We start from the raw sequence: 22,496 nt of genomic DNA, 5'->3' as shown, positions 1-22,496 counted from the left end.
GCTAGCCTATAGAGGAGATATATTAGGTTTGAAGGTGCGTGGATTGATTTAGATATTGGATAGAGGAAGGGCGATAGTTATGAATACAGTCGGAGGAAAATTGATGGGTTTGTGCAAATGTTTGGTAGGCAGAGGAGGAAGAAGAAGCAACAATTGTTATGCTGCTGCTGCTTTTCCAAGCTTCAATTCATTCAAATATCAAAGCCCCGGGCAGGGAAGGAGTGTGTTTATTCCACCAGACCCAAATCCAAGTCCTGAGGGTAATACTGAAAAGCCCGTACAAGTTGGGAGTTTTGACAGAGACGCTCGTCCAGCCATGAATGCACCCACTACAAATGCCTTTGAAGCAATTACTGGAAATCTTGAAAATAAAAGTACAATGATGAGAATTGCTAAGCATACTGAAAAGATGGACTGGGGTACGGTGATTGAAAAAGGGGACGTGATTGATATAAACGACCTTGTTTTCACCAAAAAACGGGATTATCTCATCAGATACAATGACAAGCAACGGGTGAAAGCTGGGGAGTTGGCAAACAAGCTTATTGTTGTATATTTTGTGCCTTTATTAGCTGGTTCTTTGCGAGAGAAGATGGCCACAACACATTTGATAGACACGTACAACTATTTGCTGCCTCGTAAAGTTTTCGAGGTAGTCTTGGTCGCTTATGAGACTGATATAACACTTGGTTTTGATGAAAACCCCGAGAAGCAATTTGAAGCTCTGTTTTCTCTCATGCCGTGGACTGCCATCCCATTCTCAGATGTGGCATCTAGAGATTGTCTGAGTAGAAGATTTGGTATCTGCCGCTCTGAACCTAAGCTTGACTTGTTTGTCATTGATTCGACGGGCATGGTTGTGCAAGATAGTTGTTTTCATTTATTTGAAAAATATGGAGGTCTGGCCTATCCTTTCACCGATGGAAGGATACAATTCCTGGAATCTCAAGATGCTGCACTAGCTGAGCGACCCTCTTTGAAAATGCTCCTAGCTTCTCATGATCGTGATTATGTTGTCTCTAACAAAGGGGATAAGGTACGACTCTAGGCATTGGACAGCATAGTATTGTGATTGTGACAATTTTGTCAAGGATTCATCATTTGAAATATCAGTCTAATCTCAGTAAGACCTGTTTAATTTGAACATTACAATTTAGATAATTACATGTGTATTTTATTATTACTACCTGTGCTTGTATTAATAGGTACCTATTGACACTCTCGAAGAAAAAGTTGTAGCCCTATACTTTTATGAAGAGCATAAAACTCATAGTAGGCTCACAGCAGATATTGAATTGGCTTATGAAGAGTTCGCTAAAAAGAAAAAAGAATTTGAGGTTGTGCTCATTTACCTGTATGACACAGAGGGTACCTGTGGTTATACAAATGAAGAATCGTTTAACAGAACATTTGAGTCTATGCCTTGGTTGGCACTCCCATTTGCAGACCCGGCATATACAAAGTTGAAGCGCTTTTTTGGCTATAATTTTGATTTGGGTGAGAGAATAGAAACTCCCTCACTTGTAATCTTTGGGCCTTATGGCAAATTCATTGAACCGTGGGGTGCTGACATCTTGATGAAATTTAAGCTTCCAGCTTATCCGTTCACTCGTGAGAAAGTTGCGAAGCTAGAGACTGAAAAAATAAAGGAATTGAAGCTGGAGATGCTCTGGGATCGGAAAACATCTTTTAGAAGAAATGATGGGACTGAGGTGAGTTCTTTTGACATATTTGTAAAAGATCCCTTGTTTTTTTTAACTCAAATCACTTAAATCATTCTTCTGGGCGTTTGGCCAAAATAAAACATTGAACTGCTAAAAGCATATCAAATCAACCAATGTGGCTAATTAGGATATTGTGTTATCACACATGACATCTGTGTACTCATTTGTGCATGTGGTGTCATGCACAAACAAGTATCTGTGCATGTTAGGAATTATCTATAAGCATATGTAATATTAGAGAAAAGTTCAATGGAGACCTTGTCTTAGATGGAGACCCGGAGACTAATTATAAGCTGTTAGATCAAGTTAATTTAAGTGGTCCAGATTTTAAGGTAATTTTAATGATAAAAATATTTAGAGGCTGAAGCAAACCATACCATTTGTACAAGCTACTAGTACATATAGAACTTACCTTTCTCTCTCACTTTCTAGACTTATCTGCTCAACCTATTAAATCTGTACTGCATCACTAATTGGCATACATTTTGGAGCAAATTTCTTTTGATAATAGTCAATTTGATTCCAATTTCTCCTCATCTCCATGTCCTACTAGCAACTCCATCCATCTTTATCTACCTCATTCATAAGATATTGAGTCGGGTCACAGGATGATGCCTTAGATTACATTCAAATGCATAAGATGTTAATTGGTCATGGAACATAGACATCACAAATTACATATGGAAATACTTTATCCTGCAAATGTAAACACGTTCTTCTGCACATGAAAATATCTTATGTCTGTAAAACGACGACATGGAGTTTGAGTTCTTTGATATGTTTATGTTAGCTTCCCATGTGTGTGCATCCTAAAAACATTGTTCTCAATATATTTTTAGGTTCCATTGTATGAACTTGTGGGGAAGAGAATTATACTCTTTTTTGAGGGCAAATATTACCGGAAGCATTCAGCAGGCTTCTTGAACGTATTAAAAAATAATTATGCCTACATGGAGTGTCTAAAGGGTACAGATCATGAGTTCGAAGTGATATACATTACCACCAACAAAAGGAAAGCACTCTACGAGGAGATGATTTTCGATGTACGTTGGTTGTTTGCACATGAATCCGAGTTGTTACCTATTGATCTTAGTTTATATTGTTGCTACTGTCAGCCCATTAAGTTCCTTTGCAGCCACCCACCTGGTTGGTGTGGTAAAGGTTCTTCACTTCTTGCCTTTGATAAAGACGGAAAACTTATCAGTAAATTAGTACATCTTTCTAGTGATACTGAAAATCCATTTTGTGATGCTGATATGGAGAAGAGGGCATTATTTGAATTAAATTTCCATCACGAATGGTTCCACCTGGATCAGCAATATAAGGGGCTGGTTATCAACTCATTGCACGAAGAGTACCCTGAAATCTGAATAAGCTTGGCTGATCAATATTTCTAGATAATTAATTTAATAAAGCCTTGGTATTTATATTGAGAAGTGTGCTAATAGGAGATTGTCATTTTTAGTAAAGCTTGTGTATGTGTTGAGGAATGCTATATTGTTATAGCTTCGCGGACATATTGATGTGTACTCTTCATTGAACCATGTTCTATCTATACTTATTATGTTCTATCAAAAAAGATATTGGACAGAGGATCAACAAATGCAGCGTACCTCTTTTTCGGTAGGTAAAATTATACAGAGCCTCCGTAAGAGTACTCTATTATTTAGATATTAGGTATAACACACCGACACGGAGATGGGATAGAGCGTGGGCCGGTTCGGCTCGGTTTTTAGATAAAATCGGAGCCGAAACCATGTATATTCAATTTTTAAAATCGAAAACCGTAACCGAACCATCGGTTTCGGTTTTCGGTTTAGAAACAAATATACACATATACATACATACGTGGGAACAGAAGAACATATACATATATACATGTGTATGTGTATATTTGTCTGAGATTTTTTGGTTTTATTTTTTTTTAATCTAGTCCACATGCCAACTCATATCCACGTGGCGGTCTTATGTTAATTTAACGTTTGTTTTAACATTTAATATTAGGTCGTTCCGCTTGTTTGAATCTAACCTGCTGGTGACCAATTTGAGTCAAACTAGAAAGTGGTGACTTACTTGATATATTTAAATGAAACGAGTTATCAATTTGATTTTTTCCCGTTTGAAATACGTGTTAATAGTTTTAGATTTATTAATAATCTTTTGACTAATATGACTCATATATGTTCTAAGATATTCTCGAGGTGAGTCAAACCCAGTCGAACTTATCTGGATGAACAGGATAAACCTTTAATCACTTGAGTCTTGGGCTATCCAATCAAGCTGAAATTTATTAATAATATTTTAATTTGCTCAAAATATAAATGTTTTATGAACCGTGTAATAGAATTTATTAATATGTTTTCTATTGCTTTTGATAATAATACTTATGAAAATTAATATTATCTATATAAACTTTTTAATTTAAACTTTTTTATATTATTTTGTCTATCAATTTTAACATAACAAAATACCTATAAGAAATTTAAATACATTTAAAATAAGATACAGAGTGGCTTCTTTTTATGAACTTTGATTGTCCATAACAAAAATTAATTCCATAACAAAATTAATTTTATAATTTATCTGAGCCCATACTTTACATACGCTCAAACCAACTCACTCAATTTCATGTTCAAAATAATTTTGACAACTTCTACCCGTATTTTCCAGCGAGGAAGATAATGAAAAGGAAAACAATAGAAACTGGTATTCCCGCCAAAGCCAAAAGATAAAAATTATTCAATGAATGGTATTGAATATTTGAATTAGTACATTTTGAGATACAATGAAGGCAGTTTTTAAATAATTATGGATACTGTGCATATTTTTAAAAAATAGTATACATGAATTTGTAATGTATATTTTTTCAATGAATAATGTTTCTTATAATTATTATCAAACTATTTTAACAAGTATTTATAAAATTTAGGGACGGAGAAAAATCATGAGGACCGGTGCGAAATCTCGAAATTGAGTTCTTAGTTTTTTCATCAATATAAATTCAAACAAAATTAACTATCATAATAAACAAAAATTATAAAATTCACTTTAAATGATATGCTTTTTTAATATTTCGAAATAAAATCGTCATTTATATTTTCAACATGTATAATTAACTTTTCTTTCTATTAAATTTCAATAAATAAATTTGAGGGCTGTTTATTTTCGAAACCCAGTACAATCTCTAATCTCACACTCCCTGACTTCATCTCTGATATAAATTATAGTTAAAATAATATATATGTTTAAGTAATTTACGTACATTAATGTAAGATCTGCAATGACCATAAGAGCTTAACCAAAATTCAAAAGAATACCAGCAATGTGAAAATATTTATAACATTCATTTTCCCCCCTGCATTTATATTTCTTTCTTGTACATGCACTAACTGTTCAATGGATTACTATAATCCATGCACCACTGCAAGTATAAATACATGCTTAAATTTGATCACCATGCATAAACAGCAAAACAAAGTATTCTACATTGAGATAACAAGAGTAAGGATTACTGATAAATACATACTGATAATTATGGGATTAAGTTCATTATTTTCTAAGGCTGTGTTATTGGTGTTTATGGTTGAATTTATGAGCCAAGTTTGTAGTCAGAGTAGTGTATTTGATGTCAAAGATTCTGGTGCAGTCGGGGATGGCAAAACTGACAACACGAATGTAAGTTTTAATGATATTCATTTCTCGTATTAAGCTCTACTGATCAGCTCACAGACATTCATAGTTTCTTGTTGTTTTGGTTGAAGGCTTTTCTTGATGCATGGAAGAAAGCATGCCAATCAGGAGGGACAGTGATGATAGTGGGCGGAACCTATCTGCTAAAAACCATTCAGTTCTCAGGACCGTGCAATGGTCAAGTTAGTTTTATGGTAAATGCAGTTATTCAGGCTCCCCAGGGCCAATCTAATGAGCATTATTGGATAAATTTCAACAATATCAATGGCTTGACAATTCAAGGAAATGGCACATTTGACGGCCAAGGACCTTCTGCTTGGCCCTTCAACGATTGCCACAATGCTGCATCATGCTCACCACTTAGTCCTGTAAGTTCTGTAATTTTTCTCCATAATTTGTACAGAAAAAAAAAATTCAAATAATTTTTACAGAGATAAACTCTTGTAAAGGCTTTATCTCATTTCACTAAAATTGCTGAACGATATTATGCATGTTTTTTGAACTTACAGTCACTGGTGCTGACGAAGCTGAACCAGTCATTAGTCCAAAACGTAAAGTTACTCAACAGCAAAGGCTTCCAAATGAAAATTGAAGAAAGTGAGAAGATAACCGTCAACAACATTACAATAACAGCACCTGCTGATAGCCCAAACACGGATGGAATCCACACTGGAAACGTCAACTACATTAACATTGTTGATTCCAACATTGGCACTGGAGATGATTGCATATCCATGGGGGCTGGAACAACAAACATTAATATCACCCGAGTTAATTGTGGTCCTGGCCACGGCATCAGCATTGGGAGCATTGGCAAGTATCTGACAGATCAAAATGTGGAGGGCGTTAAAGTACAGAACTGCACAATGAGCTCCACACAGAATGGTGTCAGAATCAAAACATGGAATTCCACCTTTTCACTCTCTGTTGCTGATGTTACTTTCCAAGACATTGTAATGGATAAGGCACAAAATCCGATTATTATTGATCAACAATATTGTGGCGGAAGGCATGACTGCATTGTATGGCATCTCTCAGGACTCAGAATATGTATACTGGTATCTAATTTCTTATTGATTTCACACTAAATATTTGTTATGTTTCAGGGAAGTTCGCACGTTCAAGTGAAGGATATCAAGTTCATAAGAGTTTCAGGAACATCAGCTTCGGAAATTGCAGTAAATTTCAATTGCAGCAGCAGTAACCCGTGTTATGATATTGAGCTAAATGACATCAACTTAAGTTCAGAAAATGGAGGCAAAGCAACTTCTTGGTGCTCAAATGCTCGTGTATCTTATATCGGCACACAAAATCCTGCTTCTTGTCAGCAAGCATTAGCTCCAGCCATGATGCTTGAATATATGTAAATGTAATGGCTCCTTAAATTAAAGTATAGTAATTTTTACGTAACCTTTGTTTGGTATCATATCACATATTTACAAGATTGAATGCTCCCAAGAAAACTAAAAGATCAAGTGCAAATTAAAAAATCACGAAAAATAATTTGGAAATAAAGCTTCTGACAAGATTTACAAGATTATCACACTCTTTCGACTCTCATCAGTTTTTCTTGAAGAACTGCCAAACCTCAAATTTCAGAAGACATCAGTGTAAGTAACAGAAGTGATGATGTACTCATAATATTGGTACAAAATTTCATCTGTTCATCGTATATATTGTTGTTTCATCTTCAGTTCTTATAATCTCTTTTTCATTACAAGCAGATTCCAGTAATTTGTTGCCAACTCTTCTAAAATTTCTTGTACCATCTTTTTATACTTGAACTCTTCAAGATACATCCTATGCAGACTGTAGAAACTGTTTAAATAATATAAGATCCTGGTAAGGGCTAACGATCTGTTATTATTCAGTCCCCGCTGCCCAGAGTATTCATCACTAGTTCTTATAGGATGTCACGTTTTATGCCCTTACTCTCGCGGATATATTAAACCAGGTCTGTCGTCTCTCTCGGGTTCTCACAGCCTTCCCAATTTTTCCAGAATTTCTCTCTTATTCCATGAATGGTCTCCTCTGTTCGTAAGTCCTAATTGATTCAATTGGTAAATTATCCTCTCTTTATGGTAATCAGAAGTATTTTGCAACTGTGATATCTTGTCCCATGATAACTGAATCTTGAAAAAAAAAAAAAACACTCTGATATCTACCTAATCTGACAAGTAGCAGACAACTGACTGACTTTGAACTAACTGACAGTTGTCTGTTAGTTTACAACCTCAAAGTTTTCCAACTTCTATAAACTTCAACAAGCCCACTTTAAAATGTTTTTAAGGAAAAAAAAAATACTACCCCTTAACCATGTTCTAAAAATATCGGATTTATTGAAAATTCTCTAATTAATTCCTGATTTGTCTTTAAAAAGTATTCTATGAATTACACTACGATTTGACTAAAAAACACCGATTTATCAAAAAAAAATCATGATAAATCCTGAATCGATAGGTCGACGGATTAGTTCCGAGTCACGATTTATACAACCTTGTTGCATTAATTTAAATAATAAAAAAAAAAAAAACTTTTGCCTTGACTTCCCATCTGCATACACCATTGAGCACGAGCAGACAAGACTGATCTAAGTTCAAATGTTTAATCATAGTTAAGGCTTAATAACCCCACACGCAAATTGTAAATTATGCAGTCAATTAAACATAAAAAGACATGTCAACTGCCTCTCCATATATTTTACATCATCTAGTTATTATATAACTCAGAGTTCTTTCGATTGAAAAAAAAAAAGAAGAAGTTGCATAATGAAAAGACTTTGAATTTTAACATGAAGGGTGTTTTTTAAACCTCATTCTCGTTAAATTTTCTTTGAAAAAATTGTGAAATAAAAAGGCATAAAATGGTGTATAAGTGTATTTGGATAAACATGGAGTTTCCTTAACGTTCCAGTAAAGCCAACAGCTAAGACATCAGCAGCAGCATCAGCATCAGCATGAAAACACACAAAATATGTAGAGTAGAAGCAAAAGTCCTCTTTCCAGCCCCTTAGTTGTTAGTTCTACTTTATCATTCTTCATTGTTATTTACTTCAACCTGCAACCCCCCACCAAACCAGTCCCCTGCTTACCATTCCATACCTCATCCTTTTTTCGAGTTTTCGGTACTTATATTATGCACATTTTATCTGCATGAATGATGAGGAACTCTATGGCTATGTTGTTTGTTGCTGTTGTTGGTGTGGTGATCGCTTGCTATGTGGTTGAAGGCAGATTTGTTGTCGAAAAGGAGAGCATTTCGGTTCTGTCACCTTCTGATTTAAGGTATACGAGACATGATGCTTCTATAGGCAACTTTGGAGTTCCTGATTATGGAGGCTCTATGGTAGGGTCTGTTGTTTATCCTCAGAAGGGCTCCAATGGTTGCAGCTCTTTCGATGGTGACAAGCCCTTCAAGTCTAAGTCTTCTCGTCCGATCATCCTTCTTCTTGATCGCGGAGGTACTAATAATCAAGATTCTGAAAAGTTTTGTAGTTTCCAGCAAACAATCAGATAATCAAAGATGAATCATCAGTTTGTATTTTGAAAAATTATTTTGATATTGGTTTATGTAATTAGTTATGTTAGAATATAATATGATCCTGGTAAGCCCTCCTCCCGTGTTCCACTAGGGTCAGAATATAATATGATCCAGGTAAGCCCTCATCCCAACAAGTTGAGATTTTGGGAGAATTGGTCACGTAACAAGTTATATGCGGTTTTTGATTAATTTAATGAATATTTTATGTTATTCTAGAGTGCTACTTTGCGTTGAAGGCTTGGAATGGGCAAGAAGCAGGAGCTGCAGCAGTATTGGTGGCTGACGACAGAGATGAGCCTCTGATAACCATGGATTCTCCTCAAGAAAGTAGTGATGCTAATGGTTATATAGACAAGATTGGGATTCCATCAGCTCTAATTGAGAAATCTTTCGGTGACACATTGAGAGAAGCCATACAGAAAGGTAAAGAGGATGTGGTGATAAGGCTAGACTGGAGAGAGTCGATGCCTCACCCTGATCAGAGGGTTGAGTATGAATTTTGGACTAATAGCAACGATGAATGTGGAATTCGCTGTGATGAGCAGATGAAGTTTGTTAAGGACTTCAAGGGGCATGCTCAGATTCTTGAGAAGGGTGGCTACACAATGTTTACGCCACATTATATCACATGGTACTGTCCACAGCCTTTTATTCTTAGTGATCAGTGCAAGTCTCAGTGCATAAACAACGGAAGATATTGTGCACCTGACCCGGAAAATGACTTTGGAAAGGGGTATCAAGGAAGAGATGTTGTCATTGAGAACTTGAGACAACTTTGTGTGCATAGAGTCGCGAATGAGAGTCATAGATCATGGGTATGGTGGGATTATGTCACGGATTTTCATATCAGGTGTTCGATGAAGCAAATGAGGTATAGCAAAGAATGTGCAGAATCTGTCATGGAATCTCTAGGCAAGTCCTACTCCAAGGGATCAATTTTCCTATACAATTACAATCATCTCTTTTTAAATTTTCTGATATCGTATATCTAACTTCCCCCAGATCTCCCAATTGCGAAGATAAGAAGTTGCATGGGTGATCCTGAAGCTGATGTTGAAAATAAAGTCCTAAAGATTGAACAAGATCGTCAAGTTAGTTCTTTCTTCTCATTCATACATTGTTGATGCAGTCTGTTCTAGATTCTAATAATTAATTATCTAACAGGTTGGGGAAGGATCTCGCGGTGATATTACTATATTACCAACATTGGTCATAAACAATGTTCAGTACAGAGGTTAGTTAGACAACTAACTGTTATGTTTTTCATCGTCACAGAGACTCAAAGTAAAGTTAACACCATATCTATCCGAGAAACTATCATCTTTTTACTTTTTGATAACTAAGTATATTCCATTTTTCCTTGTAGTAAGGCATAGCTTATTGTTTTTCATTTCTATAGGAAAGTTAGAAAGGACTGCAATTTTGAAGGCCATCTGTGCTGGATTTCAGGAGACTGCAGACCCTCCGATCTGTCTCAGTGGAGGTCAGAGTACCCTTTTTGTTGTACCAATAGTAATGAGTCATGAGTTTATTAATAGATGTTTTTACTCACATTTATACCCTCGGTCTTTCTAACTAATAGCTCTGGAGACCAATGAGTGCCTCGAGAGGAATGGTGGCTGCTGGAGCGACGTGAGGTCCAATATAACTGCCTGCAAGGTACCAGAACCTACTTACAATTGGTAAGAATTTAAGTAGACATAAATTTAATTATTCATACCACCTTCTATTTTAGGACACATTCAGAGGAAGAGTTTGCGAATGCCCTGTAGCAAATGGAGTGCAATACAGAGGAGACGGATACAAATCTTGTGAAGGTGCACGTTGTGACAATCATACATTCAATACAGTCAAGATGAATACATAGGCATTAGTAGTAATTTTACGCGTTAGTTGTTAGAATATGTAGGAAGAATGATTGCCGTCTCTAGCAACTAATTCTCACTTCTATTGACAGCTTTTGGACCTGGAAGGTGTGCAATAAGCAACGGAGGCTGTTGGTCAGAAACTAAAAATGGACAGACTTTCTCAGCTTGCTCAGTTCAGTGATTTTGCTCTCCTGATTCATTTAATACTATTTTATATTTCTGAAAATATCTCTGGATTGCTGAATTTTTCTTATGGAATTAGGACTCGGATCTATCAGGCTGTCGCTGTCCACAGGGCTTCCGGGGGGATGGTCATAAATGTGCAGGTACGGTAACAGTTAGAGCCTGTTTGGCTCTGGTGTCGGGACAGACAAGAGCTTGTCAATACAAGTACTAAACTGCTTTTCTATCTGGGAACTTCTGATTATTTTTCCCTGGATTCTTCACTAGATATCAACGAATGCACGGAAGATCATGTCTGTCGTTGTGATGGCTGTTCCTGTAAAAATTCATGGGGCGGATACGAGTGCAAATGCAAGGGAGACAAGCTCTACATAAAAGAACATGATACATGTATCGGTAGGATAACATTTTACAGCATTTCATATTCTATCAACAACTTTACAGTCCAGTTCTTCTATTCTATGTTTTCACTTTTGCATCTCTGCTACAGCGAAAAATGCATCGAAATTTGGTTGGTTTCTTACCCTTTTGGTCCTGGGAACAACTGCGGCTGCTGCAACTGCTGGCTACTTATTCTACAAATATAGGCTGCGGGTATATATTCATTTTACGCAACAGAATCGTGTTAAATTTATGAAAACCTCGACCTAAATTGGGTGTTTGTTTGTTTTTTCCTGCAGACTTATATGGATTCAGAAATCATGGCTATTATGTCGCAGTACATGCCGCTCGACGGCCAGCACAATCAGGTTACTCAGCATGAGGCCGAACCCCTGCAACAAAGTGCGTAAAGAAGACGAGCTTTAGAATATTCGTATTAAGCAGGAAGAAGACTGAGCTTGCAGATGCAGGAGATACCATGGCTGACATCTCAACACTACAGCAGCTAAGTTGAGGTTCAAAGAACGGATTCGCAAAGTTTCTTAAAATTTGTTAGGCTATACCCCCTTCTATACGGCTTGTAGTTGTGGATATGTAAATTGAAGCTAGAAGTACATAATAGAGAAAGTCCTGTAAGTTTGATGAAATTGAACATTCATGACCATGATCATGATTCTCATATGTTTTACTAGAGTACAGAAAAAAGATGCATACTGCAGCGATACACACACATATCCGGTCTACGTACCCAACTATCCGTGTCGACAAATCATATAAACTACAGGGTGCACTATAAGCAGCAAGAGCAAACCATGATGAAATATCTAGAACAGAAAGTACAAACACCAACCACACACAAAAAAGCAACCATCCAATTTCCAAGTGAGTTGTACATAACAAAATGTTAGTTTCAGATTTGTGACTAATATGAATGAGCGAATGTAAAGCTGATTTAACAGTTGCCAAGCTCTCGAGATAACTAACGCTAATGAAATTTTCAATCAAAATTCAAGAGATCCCCTGATGACACATCTTATCTTTTTCTACCACCACGTTCTCTCAATGAAAGAGAAAGTGTCTCTCCTCCTGCGACATTGTAATATGCAAGGGAAAGATTATCCTTGAGAAAGCCAGCCTTTCCGCTCAGTTTCTGTTTATTAGAAGGAAGCTGAATCTCTCCAGCAATTTTCTCTTTCAAGCTGCTAACTGTTTCAGACAGCGATTGTACTTTAATCTCCAGCACCTGCCCTTTCAGGTTTCCTTCATCAATATTTGGCACAGACACATTGATGTGCGCTGGTCCCTGTGGTCAAAGAAGAAAGACAAAACATCAATCAGAAATGCAACAAAAAATGAGAAACAGTACTGAAACAAAGACCATAAAATATACTCATCATTTTTGGATCACAGTGTTATATTGCAACATTGACCCACAAACACCTTTATGGCCTGTTTGGGAATCTGGATTTCATTTGAAATCCTGGATTTGATCAAATAACTTTTGGATTTGGATTTCATCTGAAATCCACCCATTCAAATACTAGTATAAATCTGAGGATTTGAAATGACAACTCAAATCTTGTCATTTGAAATCCATCATTTGAAATAAAATGCATGTTTCCAAACGGCCTCTTATAGTATTCTATATATATCTAAATGCAATTGAAAAAACTTTACTTCAAGCCAGTCAACAAGATTGGGTAGTCAGTCCATATACAATCAACAGGCATCATGAATATTGATTAAAAACATATCTTCAAATGACAATTAGGCTTGCTCGCCAGAATATGAATAACCAGACAATTAGTCATATGATCGTATCATATGAAATCAATATACCAGCCAGTATATTTAGTACAACAGATTTTATTCAGACTGTAGATCTACGGTGGGACAGACAATTCAAAGCCATGTAGTTATTCCACACAAAGTGCAGGAATCTGCAATTTACTACTAGGGACATCGGCAATCAATCTTCATTATTCAAGGCAACAAGCCACCTAGTTCAAAAACCATGTAGATCACACTTCTCTCTCTCTTCAAACTTTTGAATTCCCATGTAAACTGGAAACTCAAGTTTAAAATTTAATACTTCAAAAATTTTGCATTTGTTAGGAATGAAGTAGAAGAAATAGAGGTAGGTTAAGATGCATTCCCTCCAGTTTCAACTCTGATGTATTAAACAGAAATGTGTAAATATTTCCCGCCTGCTGCTTAATTTATTAATTTTTTTGCAATGTTAAACTAAAATCCCTGTGAAAGAGTTAATAAATTTCTCCTGACCAAATACTTAGACTTGGGCAACAGAACATTTGCTAGCAAATCAATCTCTTCAACTATAATATAATTTTATTATATACACCGCCTCTCAAGGTTATGAGAGTGGTTTTGCTGATCAATTTTTAAAATATCTTTATCGGTTGAATCCGTGTCATTAACAGAAGTCCTCTTTTGCACCTTATCCAGTTTGAGGGTTAGTTAACCACAGAGAGTTTACTTTAGGAAGAGACACACAACATTCAAGGGTAAAACTTACAGCATAATAAGAAAAACTAAAGATACTCCATACCTGATGCTGAGCCAGGAACTGATCTTCCGGAATAAGCAAAGAATCATCATGCCTTTGCCTCTTTGGCTCAGGCTCCTCTGGAAGTGGAGGAGGAGCTTCCTCAGGTGGAGGTGGTGGGGGCATCCCTAGAGGCATAGGTGGCTGAACCAAATGCATTCCATGTGGTGGCATGACATGGGGTGCATAAGGTCGAGGAGCTGCTAATGGTGTATACTGAGATCCTGGTGGTGGTGGCACAGGAATACTTGGTGGGTTTACAGAAATCGATGGAGGCCCAGGAGGTCGATTAAGCATGAAAGGTTGCTGTCCGTAGTTCATTTGCATTGGGGGTGGTGGAGCCCGCACTTGAAGTGGTGGCCGTGGTGGAGGTGGAGCAAGAACCCCACTATTTGGAGGAGCTGGATATTGACCTGGATTTGGGGGTCGGGGAATGTTAACAGCAAGATTAGCAGGTGGAGGAAGTGGCCGAATGGACGGCATACCAGGTCTAGGAGGAGCAGCAGGGCCAGGAAGATTGCTTGCCGCATCGTTTATATCCTCTCCATTAGCATTTTGAGACATGGCCTGAGTTGCAGTTCGCCCAATACTCCCAGTATGACCATCCCATATGACCTGCTTTGGTTGCTCATCTTTCTTCTTTTCGATCTCTGCCTTGACTGCATTGGATACCTCCTCCTCGGTTGTACCAAATATATCAGGACGGGTCCGTGCAAGTCCCATAATGTTTTTCGATATTTCATCATCCTGAGCAAGAGTGGTATCCCTAATCTTGGCAAACATTCTCTCCTTCTGCTCCTTGTACTTGGGATCAATGAGAGATATCCTCATATGTTCAGACATCTCATTTATAAGAATTAACTCTCCAGTGATCGGGGAGACGACATATTTAGTTGGGTCTCTCTCAGCAGGATTTCTCTCCTCAGGCCTCTTCCAGTTCTTCACAATTCTCATTGGTTGATCCTCTTCCATTGGGGTTATTCTGGCTTCACTTGGCTTATCACCACCATTTTCTTCAATACTGGCAACCCTCATGCCTTCTTCAACAAGTTGCACCTCTTCTTCATCCATCTCCATTTCTACTTCCTTTCCAGGCTCAATAATTTCTTCGTCTTCCAAAGTTGACATCTTGCTTCTCCTTATAACTTCCTCAAGAGTCATTGGAGGTGGTAAATCATCATCCTCGTCATCAGCAAAGTCTATCATCTCAACAACAACAAAATCATGCCAATCAATCATAGCCATCTGTATCCTTTCTTGCTCTACCTCATCCTCAGCTTTTTGCCTTGCCTGCTCTTGAGAACGTTCCCACTCCAACCTGTGAAGGCAACGTTCAAGTATGGTCGTCATGCTGTCAACACTACTCTGTAGTTTATCAGTCAAATCCTTGGGAGGCATCAACACTTTAGAATATGCATCCGCCAGCGAAGTAAAAAACATGAACATGCTATGCGTGGGCCTCATGAAGTGGAACTGGGGGTTATTCCCCTCCCTACTCGTGAGTCCCAACAAAAATGATTTCCCATTGCGAGCTACAAACTGTGCTGTGAGCTTAATTATATCTAACTCCTCCCCTGTAATGCCTTCGGGAAGACGGACAGTGTACTGCTCTGCTGCTGGAGGTTCAAGGGGTTTCCGAACAGTCCTAAACTGTTCCGAGGGATCTGGCTTTGCCTCCGCATTACTGTCTTCGCCAGCAGGAGCTGTCGATTCCAGACCAGATGCATCTGAACCTTGAGTAGGCTGCTGCGTTGTAGATGTCTGACTACGAAATTCAGATAAACGGTGCTGATAATAGGCATGGTACGGGTCCGAAGATTTTAAGAAATTAAATTTCGGGTTGTTGGCATTATTATTCATAATTCTAAGTTCAAATTCTTGCCCATTCTTTGCCACAAAAGTAGCTGTTTTCTCAACAATGGTTCGAATGTCCGGTGGTGGATGAATAATTCCAATAGTTTTGGTGTGAGTTGCAACCGATACAGGAGCCGCACTGGACTTGCTTGCTTCATCCTCGATATCTTGAATCTCCCTATCTTGCAATTGAGATGGCGGGAGAGGACCAAGATTCCCATCCGTGGGTGGGGCCGGAAGCGGCAGTATCGGCCCGGAGCCTAACATCTTAATCTACTTCCAAATAAAACACAAACCCCTTCACTCAAAACACTATTTCCTGCAAAAAAACAAAACAACACCATCATTTCCATTAGTATCCGAACCTCATTCATTCAAATCAACAAGTATAACTACATACACCCGCATCAATTCTTCCCTACGATGTAACTCCCTGTAAACTTCCACCACGCAAACACACGCGTTATCAATTAAAACAAACCAATATAATAAAACAATTCAAAAATTCAAATTAACCTCTCGACGCATACCTCAAATTTATTCCAAGAAGTACGAAATCTGTTTCGGTAAAACCCCCATCTCTGTATCTTAAAACCCTAATACATTAAAATATATCATATCACAAAAACGCTAAATACGAAAGCACAGCAACTCCATAGCACAGTAGCATTAATACCTAGATCTGACTGATAAACAACGCGAAACAAGATTCAAATACACACACACACCAACAAACCATATGAATTAAAACCCTAAAGTGAACAAAACCCAGATAATAAAGTTGAAATCTTGACACAATTCAAGAGCAAAAAAAAGTAATTAAAGAGATGAACAATACATGTAGCGAGTACGTTTTAGGGATTTTCAATTGAAAAAAAAATTATAAATTAGGTCATCAACACATAATTTTTAAACAGATATGAATTATACGATATGATGTGTGCGTGTGTGTAGAGATTAGAGAGAGAAATTAGTACCTGAAAATTGAGAGGAGAAAGAAGAGTGATGAGTTGCCGGGGTCGTTCTAGGGAAACACCAGGATAGATGCGGATAAATATACTTCAACACCGGCCGCCTCGGTCGGGTCGGGTCAGGTGGCCCGATTTATACGTATTTTTTAAAAAGGATTAAAAAGTACAATAAAGATACTTTGAGGGTCGTGAGCTACATTTTTAAATTTCGAGTCCGCATCATTTTTAAATTTCGAGTCCGCATCAGAACTTCCACACATACTTTGAGACCAAAAAAATCATTAAGCCTAATAATATAAGGGATGTGGGAAATATAAATAACAAATTTTAATAAAAAGTGAATAGGAATATGATTCATAAATTTGAGATCAACTATATGATGAGATAAGTCTTTTTTAAAATATGTTGTTGATATCGTGTATCAAATATAAGTAGATAATATATTGTCGTTGTATATGTTATTGCGGCTGTAAGTTGGACGGATTCAAATTTTACGTGACACAAGCAAATTTTCGGAAAAACTTATATTTTTCTGTGGGAGCATTTTTATAATTTATCAAAATTTAGAATGGTAAAAATATACGGTGCATTCTTGATGGTATTTAGAGGTACACTTGAGTGGCATGAACAATTGCAGATTTGCAGGCATTCGCTGTTGAAAATTTAAAGCCAAAATAACATTCTAAAGTTGTGGCTTAATTTTTTTATATTTTTTTGTCAAGAAAGTTGTGCCTTACTAGAATTGATTGATAAATCACAGAATAACAATCATCTTTAAGTTTTCTTATCCATTGGTGCACTGCTTATTCAACTGTAACTGCATGATTGATTGTTAATACATTCAAGCTATGGCATCAGCATACGAAGCAAACACCTTCTCCACATGGATGGTATCTCCCACTTTGAGTATCATCCCTCCAACTTCATCAAATGAGTCCTTGCTGCAGACCAAACCTTGTCCGAAGTAGACCTGAAGAAAATTATTTCACAACTCGTATCTGGAAAAAGATTCAATGTAAGGAAAGGAAATGATTCGTTCTAGAGCTTAACCTTTCCATGGTGCTTTGTACTCAGTTGCAAGATTTTATCAGATCGAAACTTCATCAGTGTTTCATTCGGCTCTGGCCCAGGTATTCCATTCTCTTGGTTAACTAAGGGTACCTGAAAAGTATATTGAAGTCCACAAAAATAAATGAAACTCTGCAGCAAGTATGTGTCAAATGAAATGATATTAAACAAAGAAAAAAAAAAGAATCAATTATCAAGCTTAACTTTAAAAAAGGATGCTAAACTTGATCATGTTAATATTCCCTTGCTTATAGAAGGATACTGTACATAATATTAATGCAATATGTTCTTGAATTGAATATGTATACAAGAAAAAACAACTTTTCCAATGGATAGAGCATTTAGGGTAAAGTTTAACCTTGCATCGGGGACATAACTGAATGCTTATGAAAGTTATGTTGTTGATTTTGATCTCCTTCCACAGGTCCTCAGCAAATGGTTCACAGCCATCAATAAATATGCTGCAACATTCAAGTGTTATTAATACTATAGATTACAGCTTATATGTGAGACAAAAAGTCCAAAAGATAATAAAGTAATATTAAGAAATCAGATTAGGATATATCACAAAGCCATGAAACAAAGTTAGACCTGGGGCGGAAACGATTAACGGGTAAAGGCTCCTCCAGCTGGCTATTAAGTGCATCTAAAGATCCCTGCATATGATACATACACATATTAGGCACCAGTGCTGCATTTATCTATAAAGATTATCTTAATCATAAATGTTTGAAATAACCTGGGAAAGCATCAGAAACTGATACTGGTCGGTAAACACAAGATTGTATCCAGGAGTAGGGGCATATTCGGGGAGAGGCCTGGAGTCAGAATCTGTATGAGCAAATATCTTTATGTTTAAACGGCGATTGAATAGAACATTGTTGCCTTTAAAATATATTTAGCCTAAAGACTTTCTTCCGCCATGAAGGCGATAAAGATTTAGCATTTACCTATCCATTCCACAACATATATTCCAAAAAAGTATGAAATTAGGCATCTTAAACGCTGTTATCAAAGAATGGTGATGAAGATTCAGCTTTTACCTATCCATTTCACAACATATATTCCAAAAAATCTTGAACTTAGGCATCTTGAACACTGTTATCAATGAATGGTCGCCACTTGATCACACGACCAAAAACGCAGAGACAAGATTCATTATAAGATGAAGTAGAGCTACTGTACATGTCACTTATATTTGGTCCCTTAGCTATAATACGGGCATTAACTTCAATCAGAGAATACTACTTAAGAAAACAAGACCTCGCTTTTTTGTTACTCGGTATAGGAAACGTAAAATAGAGACTCGAACTCTTTGCGTCTCAACTATATAACTTAATAAAAAAAAAAAAGATTTACTACAAGACACAATAGATTGAGTACTACCATTATTGAATCGCACTAGACGACTGGGTTTGCCAATATAATCAGTGAACCATTTTGATGCTTCTGCTCCTTCATCCAACACAGAACCTGTCCATTCCCAAACTGTAACTCCTTCAGATTTCTCACTAGGTTTGCTTAATGACACCTTCAGCTCATCCATTCCAGGTGCCCTAATCACTGTGGGGGAGATAGACAACTGTTAGACAATATCAAATATAACTTACTTTTTATACACATAAAATCTGGGGTAAAAAATTTAGATTTAGTTCAGATAATCAACTATAAAGTTGAAGGTCAGCACTTGGAGAATCATGTTCACTGAATAAGATTAAGAGGTAAAAAGATACACGGTTATAGGCCCAGCTCTTTGGCCACACAATTCAAGTTCCAACCAGAAAGATCATGATAAGAGTAAGTAATCCATACTGACTTTTTGATGGAGATTTTTGTGGAATATAGAATACTTTGATTATGCTGAAACAGTCAGGAACCAAGGTCCTGCGCTGAAACAAGACAATATCTTGTTCCTCGTGTATGGGGCAAAGTATATAGTTTCCTACTTCCAGAAAATGGGAATCACAGAAGTTACAAAACTTACATGATAGAATAAACATCAGATAATGCAGACAATACAGTTGCCGATTAAATTTAGTATATTAAATTTACCCAGATAAGAGCTCTTAGTAGGCTTCCAACCAACGGAGAATGCCTCACTTGGCAGATCCACTTCCACTAAAGCAAGCCTAGGTTCTACTCTTTGAGTACATGCCCTGCCCTTCGCATTGATAACCATCCAGTGCCTATCCCACAGAAATCCTGTACAAGTAAAAATAGTTATGATTGCTGACAACACACTTTTAAGCGATAAATATCAACGTTATATAACCTTTATATCCATATGAGTAATCTTCAGTTAGTGCAGATACACAACAATTACTAGGACATAGAGATACTGGACAGAAGACTATAATAGATATCAAATTAAGCGACCAAAACTAAATTTTTAGCTCAGGTGTTGTAGATTGTATATCTCTTTGTGATGCTAATTGCCATATCAGAGTATAACCTATCAATTTCCATAAGCAAATTACACAAGGTCAATGTAGCCACACTAGGCGCTTCTTTTTGACCAAGGGTAATCAATTATATGAGTGGAGATGTCACATGCTCCAAAATTTTAATTTGCACAAGTATATTAAATTTCATTAAACTAACCGTAACTTGTTTAATTCATATTTTACCTGATTCTGCCAATCATGTTTTGTTTCAAATAGTCAGATTCATAAAAACAAGAAAAACAAACTTCAAGCACCGGAGTACAAACAAAATCAATTTCCGCTGTTAGAATACATTCGGTTTCTATCACATATTCACATGGTTTGCAAGTTCAACATTATCATACAAATCAGAGGATTTACTTCGCATTCTGAACATGCTCTTCGAATCACAATGAATTTTTTTTTGCAACTAATTTTCTTCAAGATTATTGAAAGGAAAAGGGGAAAAAAACACTTTTTCGCAGCCATACATAAACTCAAGGAACTTTTTTGTGATTCACTGATCAAATTTCAGCTAACACTACACAAAATTCACCACTAAAACTTGCTAATTTCTAGTCAAATTCACAACCAACTGGCTTGATTTAGTAGCAAAATCATAAAACTTTCACACAACTCTAGTCCTCTACTGCTAACATCTCAAGAACAAACAAGTCAACAATCACTGAAAGAAACAAGCAAGCTTCAAGAACATCAAAAATAACAAAAAAAACACAAAAGATTGGATTTTGAAAGGAGGATCATACCAGTGGGGCAAATGGGTGCTTGAGAAACAGAAATCCCACGGCAGGATTTGATGGGGTATATAAAGATTGACTCAATTTTTGCTGCTGCCATCTTTGTATATTCAGTTGCTCTGCAAGATTTTATGGAGAGAGAGAGCTCTTTCTTTCTCTATCTCAGTTGTTAGATAGTAGTAGTAAAGTTGGAAAAGTGTACCAACTCTTTCTTGTCATATTTGTACAAGTTCAGTCAGCCTACACGTACATACAAACACGTACATACAAAACAGGTTGTCTGTTGTAAATCTAGATAACACATTCGAAGTGCACAAGATTGAGAGACTGAGGCAGTTCAGTTGGATTGGATATGTGAGTTTCAGAAGGAACGAGGGCCAATAATTTAATACTTTTTGGCACACACTTTTAATGCGGGTAGTTAAAAATATTATTTTTGAAATTTTTATTTTTTGAATAAAAATATGCAATCAAAATTTTAATTCAAAAAAAAATCAATTAGAAATAATGATTTTTACTGCCCGGTCAACTCACCTAAAAATACGTGCTCAAGTCAAAAGTGTCATATAAAAAAACATAAGAAGTAATAATTTTTTATTTAGCGGTCAAAATTTGATAGAAAGATATCTTTATATATATAGAGATTATCATTTTTTTATGGAAACATCGAGATTATCATTATTATTAAGATAAGTTAACAAAAATGTCTCATTTAAATAAGTGGTTGTTATCATAATAGGATATATTTTAGGAAAATCTTGATTTTACAAAAGCAAAAATCAATTTACATGGAGATTGGATTTTTGAATTTATCGACAAAAAAAAATAAAATCAATTTATATGTTAACGCATCATCCATAATTTATTATCAACAACATTAACATACAATATATTTTTCTACTGTCTCATAGCACAACAGGTTATAATAGTACATTTTAAACCGATCTTTAATAAAGTATTACAATATTCGGTGATGATAAATAAGAAAAGATGGAATTATATTTTATTGAATTAATTGAATTTACACCTCACAATCTTCGTTCAAAAACAAATATGTAACAGATTTCAAAAGATGTAAATTGCATCGATATCATATTTTATTGAATTGATTGAATTTAAACCTCACAAATTTCGTTCAAAAATAAATATGTAATGAAATTTTAATTAATTGCATCGATAAATTTCTCCTACTCATCCATTTAAAACCTGCTTAGTTAATTTTTCGCTAAAATTTTGGTTTTGCTGTTAAATAGTGAAGGACAAAACTAGAATTTCAGCATTCTCTTTAAAAGAAAAAATTAAACTCATTTAAATTTAAAATCTAATAATACCCAAATTCTTTATATCTGATCGCATAAATAATCGGGAAACATAAACTCATTTAAAAAAAGGGTTAATTATCAAATTGGTCACTGAAGTAGGCTTAATGTATCAAGTTGGTCACCGAACTCAAAACGGTATCAAGATGGT

At 36.2% G+C, this 22,496-nt stretch overlaps 5 protein-coding genes across 6 annotated transcripts; 3 read left to right on the top strand and 2 right to left on the bottom strand.

Moving 5' to 3' along the window:
• Positions 1-6: 6 nt before the first annotated feature.
• LOC108214257 (probable nucleoredoxin 1) lies at positions 7-3,321 on the top strand. Its single transcript, XM_017386182.2, has 3 exons — positions 7-1,036; positions 1,206-1,712; positions 2,564-3,321. Exons 1-3 carry the CDS (start codon positions 80-82, stop codon positions 3,092-3,094), a joined length of 1,995 nt encoding a protein of 664 aa, XP_017241671.1. The 5' UTR covers positions 7-79; the 3' UTR covers positions 3,095-3,321.
• A 1,937-nt stretch (positions 3,322-5,258) lies between these two features.
• LOC108224493 (exopolygalacturonase) lies at positions 5,259-6,781 on the top strand. Its single transcript, XM_017399137.1, has 4 exons — positions 5,259-5,399; positions 5,486-5,782; positions 5,924-6,436; positions 6,521-6,781. The coding sequence occupies exons 1-4, from the start codon at positions 5,259-5,261 to the stop codon at positions 6,779-6,781; spliced, it is 1,212 nt and encodes a 403-aa protein (XP_017254626.1).
• Positions 6,782-8,415: 1,634 nt separating this feature from the next.
• LOC108203310 (vacuolar-sorting receptor 7) lies at positions 8,416-12,129 on the top strand. The gene is made up of 12 exons (XM_017372138.2): positions 8,416-8,874; positions 9,171-9,866; positions 9,957-10,045; positions 10,119-10,188; positions 10,354-10,437; positions 10,537-10,613; positions 10,690-10,771; positions 10,912-10,994; positions 11,085-11,148; positions 11,273-11,401; positions 11,496-11,599; positions 11,686-12,129. The coding sequence occupies exons 1-12, from the start codon at positions 8,571-8,573 to the stop codon at positions 11,794-11,796; spliced, it is 1,893 nt and encodes a 630-aa protein (XP_017227627.1). The 5' UTR covers positions 8,416-8,570; the 3' UTR covers positions 11,797-12,129.
• Positions 12,130-12,238: 109 nt separating this feature from the next.
• LOC108203300 (probable splicing factor 3A subunit 1) lies at positions 12,239-16,907 on the bottom strand. 2 transcript variants are annotated; one of them, XM_017372123.2, is made up of 4 exons: positions 16,784-16,905; positions 16,337-16,402; positions 13,956-16,125; positions 12,239-12,689 (listed from the first exon to the last, which is right to left on the bottom strand). In XM_017372123.2, exons 3-4 carry the CDS (start codon positions 16,071-16,073, stop codon positions 12,420-12,422), a joined length of 2,388 nt encoding a protein of 795 aa, XP_017227612.1. In that variant the 5' UTR covers positions 16,074-16,125; positions 16,337-16,402; positions 16,784-16,905; the 3' UTR covers positions 12,239-12,419. The 2 variants fall into 2 exon arrangements, with proteins under 2 accessions (XP_017227612.1, XP_017227620.1); XM_017372131.2 differs by lacking the exon at positions 16,337-16,402 and having other exon boundaries at positions 16,784-16,907.
• Positions 16,908-17,452: 545 nt separating this feature from the next.
• Positions 17,453-21,346, bottom strand: LOC108205183 (uncharacterized). Its single transcript, XM_017375017.2, has 8 exons — positions 21,036-21,346; positions 19,898-20,047; positions 19,232-19,408; positions 18,585-18,676; positions 18,437-18,501; positions 18,204-18,306; positions 17,828-17,938; positions 17,453-17,747 (listed from the first exon to the last, which is right to left on the bottom strand). Exons 1-8 carry the CDS (start codon positions 21,124-21,126, stop codon positions 17,619-17,621), a joined length of 918 nt encoding a protein of 305 aa, XP_017230506.1. The 5' UTR covers positions 21,127-21,346; the 3' UTR covers positions 17,453-17,618.
• Between the last annotated feature and the right edge of the window lie 1,150 nt (positions 21,347-22,496).

Source organism: Daucus carota, chromosome 1 (genome assembly GCF_001625215.2).
Source record: "Daucus carota subsp. sativus chromosome 1, DH1 v3.0, whole genome shotgun sequence".
NCBI classification, from domain to species: domain Eukaryota; kingdom Viridiplantae; phylum Streptophyta; class Magnoliopsida; order Apiales; family Apiaceae; genus Daucus; species Daucus carota.
The sequence above is the reverse complement of the archived record's forward strand: the minus strand, read 5'-3'. Positions and strand labels throughout refer to the sequence as shown.

Bases quoted from the DNA above. Each gene is read 5' to 3' on its own strand.
- LOC108203300 (XM_017372131.2), bottom strand. From the start codon at position 16,073: ATGTTAGGCTCCGGGCCGATACTGCCGCTTCCGGCCCCACCCACGGAT. The intron at 12,690-13,955 runs GTATGGAGTATC...CTTTGACCACAG, and splicing joins AGTTCCTGGCTCAGCATCAG to GGACCAGCGCACATCAATGT.
- LOC108214257 (XM_017386182.2), top strand. From the start codon at position 80: ATGAATACAGTCGGAGGAAAATTGATGGGTTTGTGCAAATGTTTGGTA. The intron at 1,037-1,205 runs GTACGACTCTAG...TTGTATTAATAG, and splicing joins TCTCTAACAAAGGGGATAAG to GTACCTATTGACACTCTCGA. The intron at 1,713-2,563 runs GTGAGTTCTTTT...ATATATTTTTAG, and splicing joins GAAGAAATGATGGGACTGAG to GTTCCATTGTATGAACTTGT.
- LOC108224493 (XM_017399137.1), top strand. From the start codon at position 5,259: ATGGGATTAAGTTCATTATTTTCTAAGGCTGTGTTATTGGTGTTTATG. The intron at 5,400-5,485 runs GTAAGTTTTAAT...TTTTGGTTGAAG, and splicing joins GCAAAACTGACAACACGAAT to GCTTTTCTTGATGCATGGAA. The intron at 5,783-5,923 runs GTAAGTTCTGTA...TTGAACTTACAG, and splicing joins CATGCTCACCACTTAGTCCT to TCACTGGTGCTGACGAAGCT.
- LOC108205183 (XM_017375017.2), bottom strand. From the start codon at position 21,126: ATGGCAGCAGCAAAAATTGAGTCAATCTTTATATACCCCATCAAATCC. The intron at 20,048-21,035 runs GTATGATCCTCC...TTACTTGTACAG, and splicing joins AGCACCCATTTGCCCCACTG to GATTTCTGTGGGATAGGCAC. The intron at 19,409-19,897 runs GTAAATTTAATA...TCTCCCCCACAG, and splicing joins TACTAAGAGCTCTTATCTGG to TGATTAGGGCACCTGGAATG.
- LOC108203310 (XM_017372138.2), top strand. From the start codon at position 8,571: ATGATGAGGAACTCTATGGCTATGTTGTTTGTTGCTGTTGTTGGTGTG. The intron at 10,046-10,118 runs GTTAGTTCTTTC...ATTATCTAACAG, and splicing joins AGATTGAACAAGATCGTCAA to GTTGGGGAAGGATCTCGCGG. The intron at 11,149-11,272 runs GTACGGTAACAG...ATTCTTCACTAG, and splicing joins GGATGGTCATAAATGTGCAG to ATATCAACGAATGCACGGAA.